The sequence below is a fragment of the Rosa chinensis genome, chromosome 7 (genome assembly GCF_002994745.2).
Source record: "Rosa chinensis cultivar Old Blush chromosome 7, RchiOBHm-V2, whole genome shotgun sequence".
NCBI lineage: Eukaryota > Viridiplantae > Streptophyta > Magnoliopsida > Rosales > Rosaceae > Rosa > Rosa chinensis.
The window spans coordinates 53,660,448-53,678,520 of NC_037094.1; the positions used below are offsets into that span (position 1 = coordinate 53,660,448).

General features: G+C 38.6%; 1 protein-coding gene across 3 annotated transcripts in view; it reads left to right on the forward strand.

Annotated features, from left to right (window-relative positions):
* Positions 1-3,338: 3,338 nt before the first annotated feature.
* The window catches only part of LOC112176301 (12-oxophytodienoate reductase 2), a 71,971-nt gene continuing 57,236 nt past the window's right edge, over positions 3,339-18,073 (forward strand). Inside the window, exons 1-5 of one of the 3 annotated variants that reach the window (XM_024314153.2) lie at positions 3,420-3,606; positions 4,966-5,106; positions 5,227-5,357; positions 5,907-6,083; positions 6,305-7,218. In XM_024314153.2, the coding sequence (XP_024169921.1) occupies positions 3,536-3,606; positions 4,966-5,106; positions 5,227-5,357; positions 5,907-6,083; positions 6,305-6,897 (1,113 nt within the window). In that variant the 5' untranslated portion in view covers positions 3,420-3,535 and the 3' untranslated portion in view covers positions 6,898-7,218. Of the gene's footprint in view, positions 3,607-4,965; positions 5,107-5,226; positions 5,358-5,906; positions 6,084-6,304; positions 7,219-18,073 lie in introns of those variants that run through there. The other 2 variants (XM_024314154.2, XM_040512126.1) reach the window with 2 other exon arrangements.

Sequence of the window (18,073 nt, forward strand, 5' to 3'; positions counted from 1 at the left end):
AACCTTGGAGCGTTTTATTGTCCAGTTGGGGCGAGGGCTGCAATATATGAACAACGGAACAATGGTGATGCGGATGCACAAGAATTCCACGTAAGCAAAAAAATCAACCCAAAACATTGTGTGGCTACATTAATCTATTATGAGATCTTTGATGACTACTATAATGAAGACTAGTTGAAGATTTTCTAATCAATGGTTTGAGAGACTCAGTTTTTTACTAGATTAAGGAAAATCAACTGTTAGATGTTTATATATGCATGAGTAGATCACTTTTGAAAATTTTCTTTCAAATTGCTAATCGTTAAGGTACCGAACTAGATCAAATCAATAGACGAACAGTATTTGTCAAACATGAACCGTTTATGTTCATAATTGATAAATCATGATTATGACTGCCTTAACGATTTTCAATTTGGTTGAAAAATTACACAAATGATCTACACATAAATATCTAAACATCTGACGGTTGATTTGCGGAAATGTGATCGAGAAATGGGTCTCACCAAAAAGTCTTCAACTAGTCCTCATTGGTAAATAAAATTAGTATTGAACTAGTTAATTGATGTACTCATACATTGATAAATAACGTGGAAAGATAATTGTGGGTTTCCCTCCAAATGTATAACTTTCACATGGTCTAATCTTTGTTAGCCAGAGCAACTAAGAATGATCTTTCTTCACAAAAGTCGTAGAACACATTGAACCGAGTCTGTGAACACAAAGAATGGTAAAATCAGAGTCTGTACTAGTAAGTTATGAGGTGAGGAGCATGAATTAGTGTTTTGAGAAACTTTCCCTTTAAATATTTTCCTAAAACATAAACTTTCCATTTCGGTTCTCAAGCCAAACAAATCTTCCAATTTTCTCCCTGACCTGACTCATTTCATAACCCGAACTCAACCTGATTTGATCTCTTATGTCCGACCACCATTGCTCAAGCCACCGGTTGAGAAATGATTGCCTGTTTTCTCTCGATCTCCTTCAACCCATAGTTCTCTTTATGTTCGATTTTCAGCACCTAATGAGAATCAACACTGTTAAGACATCGTGGACCCACATGACTTAACTCAATCATATCTTCCTCATCCGCCCACCGTTGACCATGAAACCACTTGGTCTCTAAAAACCTTTAGCCGGTGATAAAAACCGCTTAAGCCTCTTAGATTGATTTGACGTGTAGAGAGAGTATGATCGGTGCAAAATGTCAAACTTTCGAAACTTTTGAGGAGTTTTCCGACCAATCCACGTCAAATTGATCTTTAGTGCAGGTATAAAAATTGATAGTTGTGTTGTGGTGATAATTTTGGCATAATTTTTTATTCTAGATTCAAAGTCCGAAATGGTGACGCCCACGCATAGTTATTTGTGGAGGCGCGTGCCACCTTTTCTAGCCTTCTGGTTTAGCTAATTAAATCTAATTTGATATTACGAGCATGTGACTATAATTTGATATACAACTTTGAACTTTGGTAATCGATCAGAGTTCCATAGTTTCAAAATTTCAGATTACAATTTTGTAATAATCTTAGATCAGTGGCAGAATTAGAATGCCAGAATTAGGGAGGTCATTAATATAGTTTACATGATTTGGAGGGCCAATCATTAATTTTTGTGACAATTTATATATATATATATATATATATATATATATATATATATACAGGGCTTCTCAGGTGCGGATATCCGCACTTTTTGTTTAGGTGCGGATTTTAGGTTTTTCCCACTTTCCGATCACATATTCACATCTTAACCGTTCAGTTTTTAGGTCCTAATGTATAGATCATCTCTGCAAATTTTCAGCCAATTTGATGATCGTTAAGGCATCCAAAACTACAATTTACCATTATAAACACGAACGGTTCCGATTCGACATATTCGGTTCTTTCGTGTAAATTGCTGTTTTGGATGCCTTAACGATCATTAAATTGGCTGAAATTTTGTAGAGATGATCTATACATTAGGATCTAAAAACTGAACGGTTAAGATGTGAAAATATGATCGAAAAGTGGGTAAAAATGAAAAATCTGTAACTTTTTCCTTAGGTGCGGATATCCGCACCTGAGCAAGGTTATATATATATAATGAAACTTTTTAGCCAATTCTTTATGAGGAAGCTTGGAGGGGCCATGGCCATCTCAAGCAACAATGAGACTCCACCATTGTTTTGGATTGTCTTCATTTTTCATTAACACGCTGAAACCGAGCACGTTAGGAGTAAGGCTGTCAATTCCGACACGACCCGATAACACGACTCGAAACCCGCACGAAATAAAGCGGGTTGAACCCACAAGATTAAAAAGCGGGTCGGCCGCGGGTCAACCCGTCATGACCCATTTAATAAACGGGTTGGCCACGGGTCAACCCGCCAACACGAAGTGAACCCATATAACCCGATTATGTTATACTTCTTCTTGAAATTTTGGAAGTTGGGAGTATTTGATCCTACGATTGGACAATTTGAAATATTTTATTTCATCATTATTTGATTTAATTATTTATGAATTATATATAATTATTTATATTTTTCGTCATGTGGATTTTTTAGTGAATTTAATGAATTTATGAATTTTTTTTTAGTTTATGGGTCGCAATGTATCCTTAAATGAGTCATTTGATCTAACATGACACGACCTATTTATTAAATGGGTTAAGCGGGTTGGAAATGGGTAACCCGTTTAGTAAATAGGTTGGGTTTGGGTTTAAATTTTCGACACGATTATTAAATGGGTTGGGTTTGGGTTTGTCTCTTGTGACACGACAAATACATTGACCCGACACGAACCCAACCCGACACGACCCATTGACAGCCCTAGTTAGGAGTTTAGACATAACATCCACCCCTCCATATTTTAGCTGCACGTTATTTGTTTAGTCTACTTGTGTTGTATTTTGGTTAACTATACCGCTCTGATTATGTATCTTAATGATCGGTATTTTACCCTTTAAAGAAATACACTTTTTTTTTTGGTGGTTTGGGTTTTTTTTTGGTTTGGGTTCATGAAGAAACAAAAAAGAACACAAAAAAGGAAAAGATGAAGTAAACGTCTGAGCTAACAGGTGCACGACGTCACCCTCCGCTTTTGCATTTTCTTCTTTTGGGACCCTATCGCGCGAAATTGAATTCCAAGTTCCAACATAAAAGGAAGACCTCAATTATCAATTGATGACTCGTTTTCAAAAGAAATGCAAAATCTTACGGCCACAGGTCAAGTCAGCTCTGGCAGCTCAGTAAATACTTCCCAGTTCTTAAATCTCCCAAAATCACAACCCACGTCACTGAGCATCTCAATGTCACCATATACAATTGCTCTGATTACGCTTCGGTCATGGCATCCACAAGTCACAGGCCCACGAGCCTCGTAAGACGAAAGCAGTGACAGTGACGATGGACCCATTTACAACATTATTGGTTCCAAACAGCCGACGTTGTCTTCTAGCACACCCTCAAACGTATAAAGTGTCTTCCATTCATTTCCAGACCAGAACAACTAAAACTCCAAGAACTTGAAGTTACCCAGATTGCAAGATCAGATAGATGGCTAACCAAGCTCCCACACTTCCTCTTCTTACTCCCTACAAAATGGGAAAGTTTGATCTTTCTCACAGGTAAACTTGCTTTAATCTTTCTCTCTGCATTGCATGTTACGTTGGTTGATATTATGAGAACAGGTTTTGGTTTTTCGTCTTTCAAATTTGGAATTGGGTCATTTTGTTTGTGCATTAGTTGGCCATAATATGATCTGGGTTTTGGTTTGTAAACTCAGAAGATGTGTTTGTGGAAACTCCCATTTGACCAAGGAATGAGAAAGTTTACTGCTTGAGTATGAAAAAGTCTTGCGTTTTGATTGGTTGATCTATTGGGATACTTGCTTAATCTTACTCTACATTATATCATAGTGATGTTGCTAAGACCCAAAGAATGTTGGGTTTGGATGAATTTGTGTGCTGGGGTGGGGTTATGATTTGCCATGATAAGATCTGGGTTTGGTTGTGTAAAGTTAGAAGACCCAGGTGTTTGAGGAAAGTCCCAATTGAGAGAAATAGGAAGATGAAAAAGTTTACATATTTTTCACTGGTAGCGTAGCATCTTCTTCTACCAAGAATTGTTTGCTCTTTTAGTTTGAATGAACAATGGAGATGATAATCTGGTACCTTCATTGCCTGGATTTGTACTATTGTTATGTAGAATTCGCATATTCACATCACTTCTAAACTTAGATGACCAGTTGTTTGCTGAAAGTCCCAATTGGTGAACAAGGAAAATGAAAAAGGTGACTGCTTTTGTGTTTTCTCAGATTACTTTAGCCATGCTCTTTGCTTTTAGCTTAGCTTACATCACTTTAAACGTATTATTCACTAGTAGTTTAGCATATTCTGCCACCATGGAATTGTTTGATCTTTAAGTTTGAATGAACAATGGAGGCCATACTTTCAAACATTGGAGAGTTCAAAAGGCCAAATTCTTGTTATATCTTTGTAACTAGAACATTGCAAATGGTATATGTGGTCAGTGGTAAAAGGACATAAATTAGAATCAATAAGCTTCACATCTCGACACAATTTATCTGCATAGACGATTACTACGATTAACACATTAATAATCAATTGATATTTCCGCCAGACGGGGATAGTACATGTGTGGGGTGTGAAGCTGGAAGGGTTCGTTACAACTGACCTATGTCGCTTTGAATTCATCGTTGAATTTCTATTTTAGTTGCAATTTATTAGGAAAAGTATTTGTCCTTTCTCCTTGAGCATTTCATAATCCAATCCGTTTTATGTTTGGTAATGTTTCATATTTTGTTCGGGTCAGATAATATGATAATATTTTCAAGAGCTAGTTATGTTATCTCTTTCAAACCTGTCACTGGTCATGTAGATGTAATTCCGTAGATACTGACTGTGTCCAGTAAGACAGTATTGATGGTTGTATTAATAAGTGTTTAATTTGTTTATTTATTCCAGAGTTGTTTTAGCACCATTGACCAGACAGAGATCATATGGAAATGTTCCCCAGCCACATGCCATTTTATATTACTCTCAGAGAACATCTAAAGGGGGTCTTCTCATAGCTGAAGCCACTGGAGTTTCTGACACAGCACAAGGGTAACTTTAAGAATAGCTAGCAAGTTTCTATCTGTAAAATTTTTAATCACAAGATGCAGTAGAATTTGCAACTTCCCCATTGCAAAATTTGATCGATTTTTGTTTCTTTCATATGTAAAGGTATCCAGATACTCCTGGTATATGGACAAAGGAGCAAGTTGAAGCATGGAAACCCATTGTCAATGCTGTACATGCTAAAGGGGGTATCTTCTTCTGTCAGATTTGGCATGTGGGGAGGGTTTCAAATAGTGGTGCGTTCCTGACTATGCCTTTATGACTTAACTTTATCATAGAAACCCTTGTGAGCATAAGTGACTAATTAGACTTGTGAAGCATTTGAAAGTTAATTGTTCTTCAGTTTATTAAGAAAACATAAAGTTTCAATGTGGAAGAAGTTTGATGAATTAAAATAACTCAGAACTTATAACTACTGTAGCATATGCTATTCCTCATAACAAATGAATTACTGTGGCCGATGATATCTCCTTTCTCTGTTGGCAATATATTACGGTTTCGTAAGATCTAAAATTGGTATATATGGAGCCATTTTATGCCAAGTCAACCCGGAGAATAACATGAAAGATGGATATGTTTGATTGGGTCCAGAGAACCTGCATGCATAGTATCTGTATTTTACTGAATGATCTAAACCTATCCTATCATAAACTTCATTTTCACCAATATTGTTATCATTTATCATCGTAGCTTCTGCTATGGGGTTGTTGTAGATCAATGAATTGGATATTCCTTCGATATAATCTATTGTGTCTCATGGTGATTCTATCCCTCTTTGCTTATAGGCTTTCAGCCAAATGGGCAAGCTCCAATCTCTTCTACTGACAAGCCCCTAACACCCCAAATACGAGCTAATGGCATTGATGTTGCGCAGTTCACCCCTCCAAGACGATTGAGGACAGATGAAATTCCTCAAATTGTCAATGATTTTAGACTTGCTGCAAGGAATGCTTTGGAAGCTGGTAATCTTTTTTAAGTTAAAAATGAAATAAATATACATGTCCTTTTACAGAAACGTCTTGTGAGAAGATAAAAAAGTTGTAGTAGAAAAGAAAAGTACAAGTTTTCTAGGAATAACAATTTCTTACTTTCACTTCATTATATGATCAATAAGTTACCATTTTCTCTTCGAAAGTTTCAGAAGTCTTCATTACACTAATATTATTGTTTGTCGATTTCATAGGCTTTGATGGGGTTGAAATTCATGGCGCCCATGGCTACCTTATCGATCAATTTTTAAAAGATCAAGTAAATGATCGAACAGACCAATATGGCGGATCTCTAGAAAATCGTTGCCGATTTGCACTAGACATTGTTGAAGCTGTTGTCAACGAGATAGGAGCAGATAAAGTTGGAATTAGATTATCTCCATTTGCCGACTATATGGAATCCGGAGATTCTAATCCAAAGGAATTGGGCCTCTATCTAGTCAATTCCTTGAACAAATATGGAATCCTGTACTGCCACATGGTTGAGCCAAGAATGAAGACAGTTGGGGAAAAAATTGAATGTCCCCACGGTCTTGTACCCATGAGAAAGGCTTTTAATGGTACCTTCATTGCTGCTGGTGGTTTTGACAGGGAAGATGGGAACAATGCTGTGGCTGAAGGCCGTGCAGATCTTATTGCTTTTGGTCGTTGGTTCTTGGCTAATCCAGATTTGCCAAAGAGATTTGAGCTTAATGCTCCTCTAAATAAGTACAACAGAGATACATTCTACATATCTGATCCCGTTCTTGGTTACACTGATTATCCATTTCTTGACAGCACTGCTTGAGTTTCCAGCTGAGTATGGGAAGCTTGAACTCGCGTATATATTATTCCTGCATTGGTCTGCTTTAAAGTTTTCTTGTTTCTTTTCTTTCATGGTATGTACAATTAAAATACCAAGGGGCAGAGGCTGGTTGACCAGACTGTAGAGTTCTCAGTTGGTATAGTGTAGCTGTTTGATATTGTAAGTCGTACCAGACTCTTCAAGTGCCCTGTCAAGTGTCTTATTGTAGCTTGTGGCTACGTGAAGATGCAAACTGATTGTAGCCTTGTAGAAGATGATTTTAATAAAAATGGCCCGTCTTTTGACTTGTACCAACTACTGGATCTCCTGTTCGTGTGTATCTTAATTTTGAGAGATACGTGAGGAAATTATAACTTCTGAAATCTGAACTTTGCTGTTGACTGTGGTCAACTTGGTTTTATTTTTCGCATTAACTTGTAATTGAAAATACTCTATAAGGTCAACTAAACGTTGAGAATCCATGCTAGTCCTATAACTTTTACTCTTTGCATGATCATGATTCTTCATCATCATATTGGTTCAAAGCCCCATATGAAGATGAAGTGTTATCTTTCCTGGTGATTGGTGAGCTTTGTGGCCAAGTTTTTTTGAAGTTTAACTTAGAAAGAATTTTGGATTATGAATTTGGGCAGGTCTAGACCGTGGAGAGAACAAATAAATAAATAATAAATAAAAAAAGAAGGTGAGGGAATAATAATCATTTCAGTGTGAAAGGACTGCCACGTTAGCAAGATAACTTAATTTTGGACGTAAAATTGACGACATGGACCTTTTGTGTGAAATTAGAGAGTTTAGAGAGTATCTAGGTGAAATTGAAACGTAGGGACTGAAACGTGGAGACCTTATAAGTATAAGGAGTAAACAGTATTTTGTCTCATTAATTTATCTTAAAAACAATCAAGCCTTTTTCACCACTTAACATTGTGAATATCATCTATGCAATTCTTGGCTTCCAAATGACGGAAGTTGTGCACTGTAAATAGGTAGACTTTGCATATTTTTCTAGCTTTATTTGCGGTAATCTAGCTAGGATAGAATTTCCCCTAATTCTTTGGGTATGATACTCTTACTTTCCAACTAGAAAGCGTCTCTGAGCTTCTCGGAGCGACTTTGGAATTCGAAACCTAGGTTTCGATTGGTGGCGGCATTCTTCAGGCAAGGCGACTTCCGTGGAGTGGTACGGCAGCTGCGCGGAGCGGGTCCTCAGCGTCGATCGTGGTTTTGTGGCGAGAGGTTTCTGAACTGGAGGACTCTTTGACCGTGTTTGTTCTGGTTTTCGCGGCGTCAGCGACTTTTTTCTCTGATCTTTGTCTGTCCAGCAAGTGGGTGGCTGGTTTCAGCAGATTTGGAGGTGGTGGGTTTTCTGGGTAGAGCGTGTCGATTCAGCGACAGTCAAGGGAGGCCAACTTGGTAGGTTGCTTCGCAGTGGATTGGTACTCCGGCTTTGATTGAGCAGCGTTGCAGGGGCCGTGTTCTCCGAGTTGACTGGTTTGCATCTGATGGCCTACTGGAAGGGTTGCCCGCCGGAAAGTTGGCTTACGGCGGCGAGGGCATGGCAGAGGGATCTTAGAGCTTCTGCTGACTTTGGTTGGGTTTGGGCTCGGGCCTTTGGGCCTGGGCTCCAACTTCAACTGCTGGGCTCTATTTTGTGGGCCTTGAAGGAGGGTGCCTTGCCACCCTCATTCATCACTTAAAGGTGAGGGTGGGCCTGACCCAAGAGGTGGACTTTCTTGGGCAGTTGGGCTGATATCTGGTCCAGGACCAATTGTTTGTAGATCATGACTTCTGTGGGAGTTGGTAATTATCTGGAATAAGATTGCCATTTTTTTCAAGCGGCTTATGGATAAGGAATTGCTCCTATTTGTTTGCTAGGAAGTGGCTCTCTGTTGGTACCACAACTGCGCGCTTGGCTAATGGAGAGACTAATTAATGATTTGCCCTAGAAGACACGGAGTTATTATTAGTTCATGGGTCCGCTTTACAAGCGGGCTCAAATTGACTTGTAATGAGTTTACATTACTTAGATAGGAGCGTGGTTGTTCCCCGCCATTTTTCTGTCTTTAAGTGTATGTTAGACTCTAGCTTATTAGCTGGTCATCTAATGCAATGAACCTATATTTCAAAAATAAAAAAAATGATACTCTTACTTTCCATTTCTAAAACTTGGCCTCTTAGAGCAACTCCAACAGCTTCCCTATAATTTTTGTATTATAGGGAATCAAAAGTCAAAGCTTTAGCTATTTTTTCTTCTCCAACTCCAACAGATTCCCTATTTTGCAGCAATCTCTAAAATCTCCATAATTCTTCCTTAAATTTTAGAGATTGCTGTAAATTTAGGGAATTTGGTTTTCTCTCTCTTCATTATCTCTAAAATAGGGATGGTTATAGGGAATCTGTTGGAGCAAAAGAGGCTCATTCTTCCCTAAAATAGAGTAAAATCAAAATATGGGGAAGCTGTTGGAGTTGCTCTTACACTTGGGAGTAGGGCACATCATACACAAATTTGCACACATTTTATACTAATGTTGTCTCCAACAAGTATTTGGCACTATTGCCAAGGATTGAGGTAAAACTCAAACCCTAGCTTAGGTTTCCATGGGACTAGAGAACCTATTCTTAGTTTACCTTTACTTTGCTTTCTTAGTTTTGTAGTTTTTGTGTTAGTTACTTATTTTCGAAATTTGTGATAAGTTCTTTAGTTAAGTAAGTGGAAACTTGTGGTAAGAAAAAACTAAATTGAGCCTGTTGAAATTGGAAAAATAGTCTTGCCTATTTACTATTTGCTTTATGTACTATTGCAGGTTCACCTTTTTAGTTTGTTGAAATTGGTTGTTTAAAGTAAAAAGTTGTAATAGCGGTAAAATTGGACTAATTGGATGTAATACCCCGGAAATTCGTTATTAATTTCTTGGAATTTCCTGAAATTAATAAAGTGTTTGTTAGTAGGATTTTGTAGTTCAAGGGTGGAGCGAAAGTGTTTTGGACGAATAATTACTCTAAACGTCTTATTTATTATGAGTCATAGGGTTGACTTTTTATTCGTTGAGTTTCTCCAAATTCTTCCTTCACGAAAGTTGTAGAGCGCATCAAATACTAGTTCGTGGATATGTGGAACACAAAAATCGGAGTTCGTATGATGAAGTTATGACCATCGAAAAAAGTTTTTATTTTGGTTAAATAGAAAAATTTGGGACAAATATCAGAAAACCCTAATTTTCCAAAAAAGGAAATCCATATTCGAGATTCTCTCCCAAGCTGCCTCCGATCCGTTTTTTGTTTTCTGGCCATATCTCACCATTCGGCCTCCAATCCGGCTGCCACCTGTCCTATTCAAACCGCCTCTTCATTCTCCTTCGATCTGTGGTGGTGACGCACAGCAATTTGCCGCCAGGACGAAGCAGCACTGTGGCGGCGGGTTTTTGGTCCACCGTGATATCTCCTTCCTCTAGCCACCTCTGGCTGAGCTATAGGTCATTTCTGGAAGTCCAGGAGACGCTGATCATCCTCTTCAAGTGGCTTGAACCAATTCGATGCGAGGAGGAAGAATCTCTCTAAGTTGCCGGCGGCCCATGGAACCCATGCTCAGCCATTGCCGGCGGCCAGGTTTTTGGGTTCTGTTTTCATGGTTGTCACCTACTTGTCGATATGAGCTTGTTGATATATCATGGGGTCATGTTGTGATTATTCAAAGCATGCTAGATTTCTGTAATTTTGGTTTTCTCAGTTTGCGATCCTTGAGGATCCGACCATTGGATCGTCTTATAATTTTGAGAAATTGATTCTAGAAGTGTTCAGAAGATCTTGGGAGGTCTTGATGAAGTTTTGTCTCGATTGACGAAATCTTCAAGTTTTTGGCTCAAGTGTTCAGTTCGAACAGTAACCGCTTGCATTTTAATCGTGTACTAAGTTGAGACCTTATTTTACTTAGGTGCTTGAATCAGAGGGTTCTGTACTTTACCTTGGCTGTGAGAGAAGACGTTGTAGATACCTCCACTAGCATAGCTCATTCTCTATGTCACCAAGCAAAAGCAACACCCTCTTAGTGGGCTCACAAGCCATGGTGGGGCCTAACCATGACATATGCCATAGCCTGACATACAACCTACTCCATGGTTGTCAGAAGTGGCCAAGACCTCGCCGGAAAGTAGCCTTCCCGACCTTGCCAAGTTACATTCACAATATGCTTTCTAAGACTAGAATAGTGGTTTTGCATCCCACATTGAAGAAAATGTAAAGGAAAGGGGTTTCCTTACCTATAAAAGGGACCCCTTCTCCAACTTAAACTCCATCCCATTACATCTCTTGTAATCCCTTTGGGCCGCAAGGCCCAAACACTTAGTTAAACATTTCAAGTGGACATAGTTTTCTATTAAGGCGGGAGACGAACCACTATAGTTCTTGTGTTCAAGCTAACACTAACTTTTCTCTTCTTTATCATTAGATCATCATCAGTCCATTACCCAGTACATAGGCCTAGAGGTGCACTAGCCTCTAGCAACAAACATTTTGGTAATAAAAATTTAAAAAAAAAAATTGGAACCTTGGGTGCCCATTTACTCTGGACACCCAGCCTTCCTTTTTCTTTTTGCACCCCGTTTTCTTCTTCCGTGCCTCACCGCTATACAGCACCACCAACCTTTAATTTTTTTTTTTTTTTTTTTTTTTTTACCGCTAACGAGGCTAACCCAGTGCCAGAGCCAGCTGTAGCGAGGTCAACGTCAGCAACAAGCGGTAAATGCCATCAGCAAGATTCAACGGCAATTACTAAAGTCAGCGGTAAGCCTCAGCGGTAAACACTAATCACCACTGGCAAGCCTTAGCGGCAATCGCTAACGTCAGCGTTAGGCCTCAGCGACATCCTTCTACATCAAATCGCTAACGCCAGCGACAATGCAAGCCTACCAGCGTCTAGCAAGGCTAGCACCCGGGCAACAGCGGTAGCAAGGCCAGTGGCCTACCATCTCCATCCAGCTCCTCTGCTAGACCTGCCATCCAGCGGCCCCGTCAACACCAGCTGAATATTGCCATGCCATCAACGTCAGCGACAAGTCATCACTCTCATAACACCAACACTAGCGTCTATCCAAGCAGCAACAAACATACAAAGATCCCCAAGCTTAACGGTAACGTCACTCTGGTGAGCGGAGCTTCAATCCTTGGCAAAGCTTCAATTTCCGTAGCAGAGTTTCAATTTTCTTGGCGGAGTTTCAACCTCCTCTTCACACCTAGAGAACTACTTTGGACACCCAAGTTCCAACCTGTGCCTTGTATTCGACCGCAACCATCATTTACTTTCTGTCAAACACCATCACGCCATCGCATCAAACTTTGCTCGTCAATTGTCTCTGTTTGTTGCACCTCACCGTGTCATCGATCAATCATAGCAGCAGCCACTTAACGCATCAAGCGTTTGATCAATCCTAGTAGCCCAGCGGCAAAACTTCAGCTACAGAACGCCAGCGGCAAGATTCAATTGCAAACGCTAAACTTCAGCTATTTCTTGATGCAACGATAGCTAGCTCTTGACCAGGGCCGGCCCTAAGGGCTGCCGCCTGAGGCAGCCGTCTCAGGCCACCGGTTCATGGGGGCCTCGGGTAATTTAATTCTGCATATATGTTATATATTCGTATATATACACTTTGTGCCTTCTTAAAGATACATTGATGCTTTGCACTAGTGGAAGTGACATTATTCCCTATTCCCACCAACCAAGGTTCGAATGCTGCTCTTCTTACACTTCTTGTGATGCCCCAGAAATTCGTATTTATTTTCCGAGGATTTTCCAGAATTAATTTTATAACTATTGGACGATTTCGTGGCTCGTGGATGGAGCGGAAGTGTTTCAGACGAATAATTAATTGAAGAATATGGTTTTAGGGGGTTGCCAAAGTTTGACTTTTTATTCGTTGGGATTCTCCAAAAACTTCCTTCACGAAAATCGGAGTTCGTATGAGAAAGTTATGGTCATTGGAACGCGAGAATCGGAGTTCGTATGAGAAAGTTATGGTCATTGGAAGGAATTTCCATTTTGGTATAAATAGAAGTTTCCCGAAGGAGAAACTTACTATTTTCACAAGTTTCCTTTTCCGGAAAACCATTTCATTTCCTCTCTCTTCTCTCTCGACTGCTACCTTCAGTATCGAAATAATCCGACTAACCCGACCCGGACTCGGTCGATCCGACCCGACTTTTTCGGAGAACTGCGGTGGTCTCCAGCGATGAAACTTTCCAGATAGGATCGTCTCCTCCGTCTGGTCGTCCCTCTGGTGTCCTCTAGCGCCGATTCTCCTCCACGGTGGCGCTGCAAGGCAGTTCAGTTTGTGGATTTCGGACCCGGTCGGAATTCCTTGTTCCGACGTCGGCAAGGCTTCAAGTCTTCTTGGTTGAACTCAGAGCGACCTCGTCGATCGATCCTTGGTGGTTGTTTGGATCGATTCACGTGAAACTTCGATCAACTCGGATTGGATTACTGTTCACGGCTTGTGAGGTAGTTTTCAACCCCTTATGCTTGTTTTCTGACTTCGAGCTAGTTATGAGAATTCACAAGCATGCTTAGATGAAGAACTTTGATGTTGAGAGTTTTGTGAAATAATGTGTTTTTGGCCGGCGGCGGTGCACCACCGTCTGTGGTGGCGTTCCGGCGGTGTTCCGGCCACTTAAGGAACTGTTTTTGTTATTATATATGTTCTACTTGTTGATACGACCGTTTCGATATATAATATGCAAGTTTTGGAGTTTGTTGGAATTGTTATGATTTTTGCAGTTTCATACCGATCGATTTATGCTATCCGTGAGGATTTGAGCATCCGATCGACTTGTGGTTTGGTCACATCGATCGTGGACGTATTCCGGAGACTTTGGGAGGTCTCGGATGTGGTTTCGCCTCGATTGGCGCCACTTTGGGGATTTTAGTTCAAAACAAGGGTTTCGGACTTAAATCATTTGTGAATCGTTACTAATTTGAGATCATTGGTGATTAGGTGCTTCTAAAGGTGAATTGGACGAGTTGTTGGTGATAGTGTTAGTTCAGTTCTATATTGAAGACGCAGCGGGATTCTGAGGTGAGTAATCTCACGAAGTTCATTCACGAACGGGAATACCCTTATCGTTTTGAGAGTTAATTAGTTAACTGCAAACTATAGATGGTATTAGTGGCATTTCTGAGTAGATGACTATGTGTGTGTGTATATATATTATGGGATGTATATATATACATACGTATTCATGTATTTGTAGATATATGTTTACAAGAAATATATATATGTTTTGGTGGTTTGTGGATTTGTGAAACAATATGCATGAAATGATGTTTTTTTATTGTTTTGGGTTGTGGCTTTTGGAAAACAAATGGTGGGAAATGATATTTCTATTGTTTTGAAAAGTGTTTGAGGATTTGAGAGTCACAGGTTGTGATTTCTTCTTTTGATTTGATTTAACGTTTTGATCTGACGACCGGTGGTCAGAGGATTTGAGAGTCACAGGTTGTGATTTCTCGTTTTGATTTGATTTGACGTTTTGATCTGAGGGTCAGGTTGGCCTAAGGATCCGGGGTTGCAGGTTGCATCCTCATGGCAATATTATATCGTAAGATTGAACCTTGGCCGGGTGACAGGTTACGATTCAGTTAGAGCTCTAGTCTGTCTGTCATCGTACTTCAGGGATCTAAATAGGTTACTTAAGATTCCTGGGTACATATTTTGTCCAGGTTGGACATAATTATCGTTTTATCCAGGTTGGATCGATTTATCATATTCTACTTGTTAGGTTAACAATAGGTATGATTTATTTGTGTTGATGCTTTGTCCAGGTTGGACCTATTTGCTGTTTTGTCCAGGTTGGACCTAATTATTGTTTTATCCAGGTTGGATTATTTATCATATTTGAATGGTTAGGTTAACGATTTATATGATTTTGTCATGGTGTGACTTTCGTTGTTCCTTTTGGGAAAAGAGTATTGTTTTTGGAAGCATGGTATGTTTTCTTTATTCGCGAGTTGAAAGGTTTTCCTCGTTTCTGGCGTGAGTTGTGCATGTGTGTTTTGAGTTACTCATACGGGCTTGTAAAAGCTTACCGGGTTTGTTGTGTGGCAACCCGGTACACTATTCAAACGGTGTAGGGGTTAATCCTGCAGGTTAGGATAATCGGGGCTGAAGCTGAGGTAGCGCCTTTGCAGCTTTACGGTAGGAAGCCATTTTTGTAACTTTACCTTTGATAAGGACTTCCGTTGTATAGTTACTCTGAGCAGCCTTTATGTTTTATTTTGTTGTTGACAATTTAATTCGTAAGCTTGTGTAATATATAACTCTATGGAGCGAGTGTATATTAACTTTGAGGGTTCAGGGCATCAATATCTGTGTAAGTTAAAGGGAAAAAAGATTTCAGGTATTTTGTATTGATGACTGAACGTTCACGCATATAATTATGGGATTATATATATCGATTTTCATGTGTGTAAAATCAGGGGCGTGGCACTTCTTTTTTGTAATTTTTCAATTAGTTAAGTCATGCCTTGGGCCCAGTTTGTAGCTTACTTCTCCCTTTCAAGTATTTTTTTTTCATTTTTTTTTATTGGTATTTCATTATGCTGATTCACCATACTTATAAAGTTATTATGCGTTAATCATACTTCTTAACCATCCATATATTTCATATAAATGCCACAGTCTAGATGGGGTCTTCTTTCAGACCATTAACCACTGCGGCCTGGGCGTTGAAATTATTGAGTGACTATCAAGTAGTGCACCCGATTCATGTGAAGAGGAAGATGAGACAAAGGAACAAATGGCAGCTTCCACCGAGTGGTAGACTCAAACTGAATACGGATGGAGCGTACCATGGCTCAACTGGACAAGGAGGAATTGGTGCCGTTATCAGAGATGAGTTTGGTGTGTGTTTAGTTGCAATTGCCCGGCCCTTTTCCCATGCTAGCTCGGCTTTCCAGATGGAGTTAGAGGCAATGAGAGAGGGCCGAGTCTTCTACTAATTATTCACCAAGGCATGGATGGTGTGGACATTGAGACCGACTGTGCCGCGGTGGTTACAGCACATAAAGGAAATATGGAAATTTTAAATACACACCCCTAATCACTTAATACACATCCCTATTATTTTATATTTTAAATTAGATTTTGTAGGTAGATTAAATGACCAAAACAGACATCTATGCATTAGAAGAAAGAAAAAAATAGTCATATTTTCCTTATATTATTCTATTTATGTATAAATAGTTAGATAAACACAACAAATTTCTATACATGGCCTCCCAATTTAATACAAGAATAAAGTTAGAAACTATCTAACTTATTTTTTTCTTAAACAAATTGTAATTAAATGAGGTTTGAAACCATAATATTTAGAATTTCAAAATCAATGGCATTAAATATTTTTAAAACATGTCACTTTACTCCCATTTTTTAGTTAATTTCCTTTTTTGTTCTAAGAGTTATGATTAATCAATTTATTTTCTAATATAAAACATCACAGGTGAAAAAACTTTGTAATTGCTAATTTGTTTGGCCCCTCTAATAACAACTTTTTAGTTCCGCCATGATGGAGAAACTACTGGTATAGTTTTGGTTGAATGTTCAACTCATAATTTTATACTTGATTAACATGATGTTTGGTGGATGAGAGCTCAAATAACACAAAACCTATTTATATGCATCTATTTAAAGAGACCAATAATAAATCTTTATGGATCTCTCAATAACTAACACAAGTAATCAATATGGTCATTTACAAAACGTCAATATACTAGAATATATTAATCATATTAAATAGTAACCTTAATATAGTCAAAAAGTAGGATATTTCATAATTTGTGAGATTAAGGATATTTTAGGTACTTTGGGTTGCGTATTTATTAAAATATTAGAATGAGAAATTAAATAGGTGGTGTATTAAGTATGGAGTGTGTATTAAGTAATTAGGGGTGTATATTTAAAACTTCTCTTCATAAATTTATGTAGGAATAAATATACATACTTTTATTTTGTTATTAATTTTATACTTTTATTCCTTTTTTTTTTTTTGTTGCCCAAAAGGGAGAATATCATAAATGATCATTCAACTTTGACCTATTTAACACTTTGGTCACTCACCTTTTAAATATATCACTTTGGTCACTCAACTTTAACTCTGTTAAATTCACTTTAGTCACTTCGTTAATTTTTTTCATTAAAAAAAATTATTTTCCACAATATTAATGATACTTTCGTCCAACCAATTGTGAAAAATCGAGAAATCTGTATTAGAATGATTGGGAGAAGTGATTAAAGTGAGATAAAATACCCCTTGGGAGACTAAAGTGATTGACAGAGTAATAGTTAAGTGACCAAAGTGATATATTTGAAAATTGAGTGACCAAGTATCGAATGAGTCATAGTTGAGTGTTCATTTGTGGAATTCTCCCTTTGAAAAATATATTTACTTTTATTCAAAATACATGATTTTGTACTATTATTTGGTGCAAAAAAAAAAAAAAACACACACACACACACACGCACACGCACGCATATATAAATCTGGTAGGCCACATTTTAATTCTTCGCCTTAAGCTATTAGAATCTCAGAGCCGGCCCTGCTCTTGACGCATTCGGGTTTCACTCTTGACGCAGTTATCTTCGAACATCAATTTCATCACCCTATTCTCTTCATGCGAGACTGAAAAGCTAAGTCCTCCATATACTACCTGCTCTATCTTACTCGACCTTCATACTTGTTGAACATAGCACAATGCGCACATATACAATATTTGTTACCGACTTTGGCGTATCCTTCTATTGGCTGCATGAGTCAAGCTAGCTAAATTGTTGACACTGCACTTTTAATTGAATAAATTGCACACCTATGCATTACACGTAGAACAAATCTCAACCTTGTTTTGTCTTCAGGCTACTGCTGTCTAAGTATGCTACCACCTTTCAAACTCATGTACTGTTGAGCTAGTAATCACACATATAAATACACATGTTTAACATCTTTGTAAGTTAAGTCATGAGACTAGTAAACCCAACTGAGCATACATGCTCCAACTCAACCGCTAGCCTTGAATGCATTGTCATTACTTTCTTATTTGTGCTTCTCCCACGTGGTCTACCACAAATAAGCATGAAGCATGTGATAATATGTATGATTCAATTTGGTTAACAGAGCATGC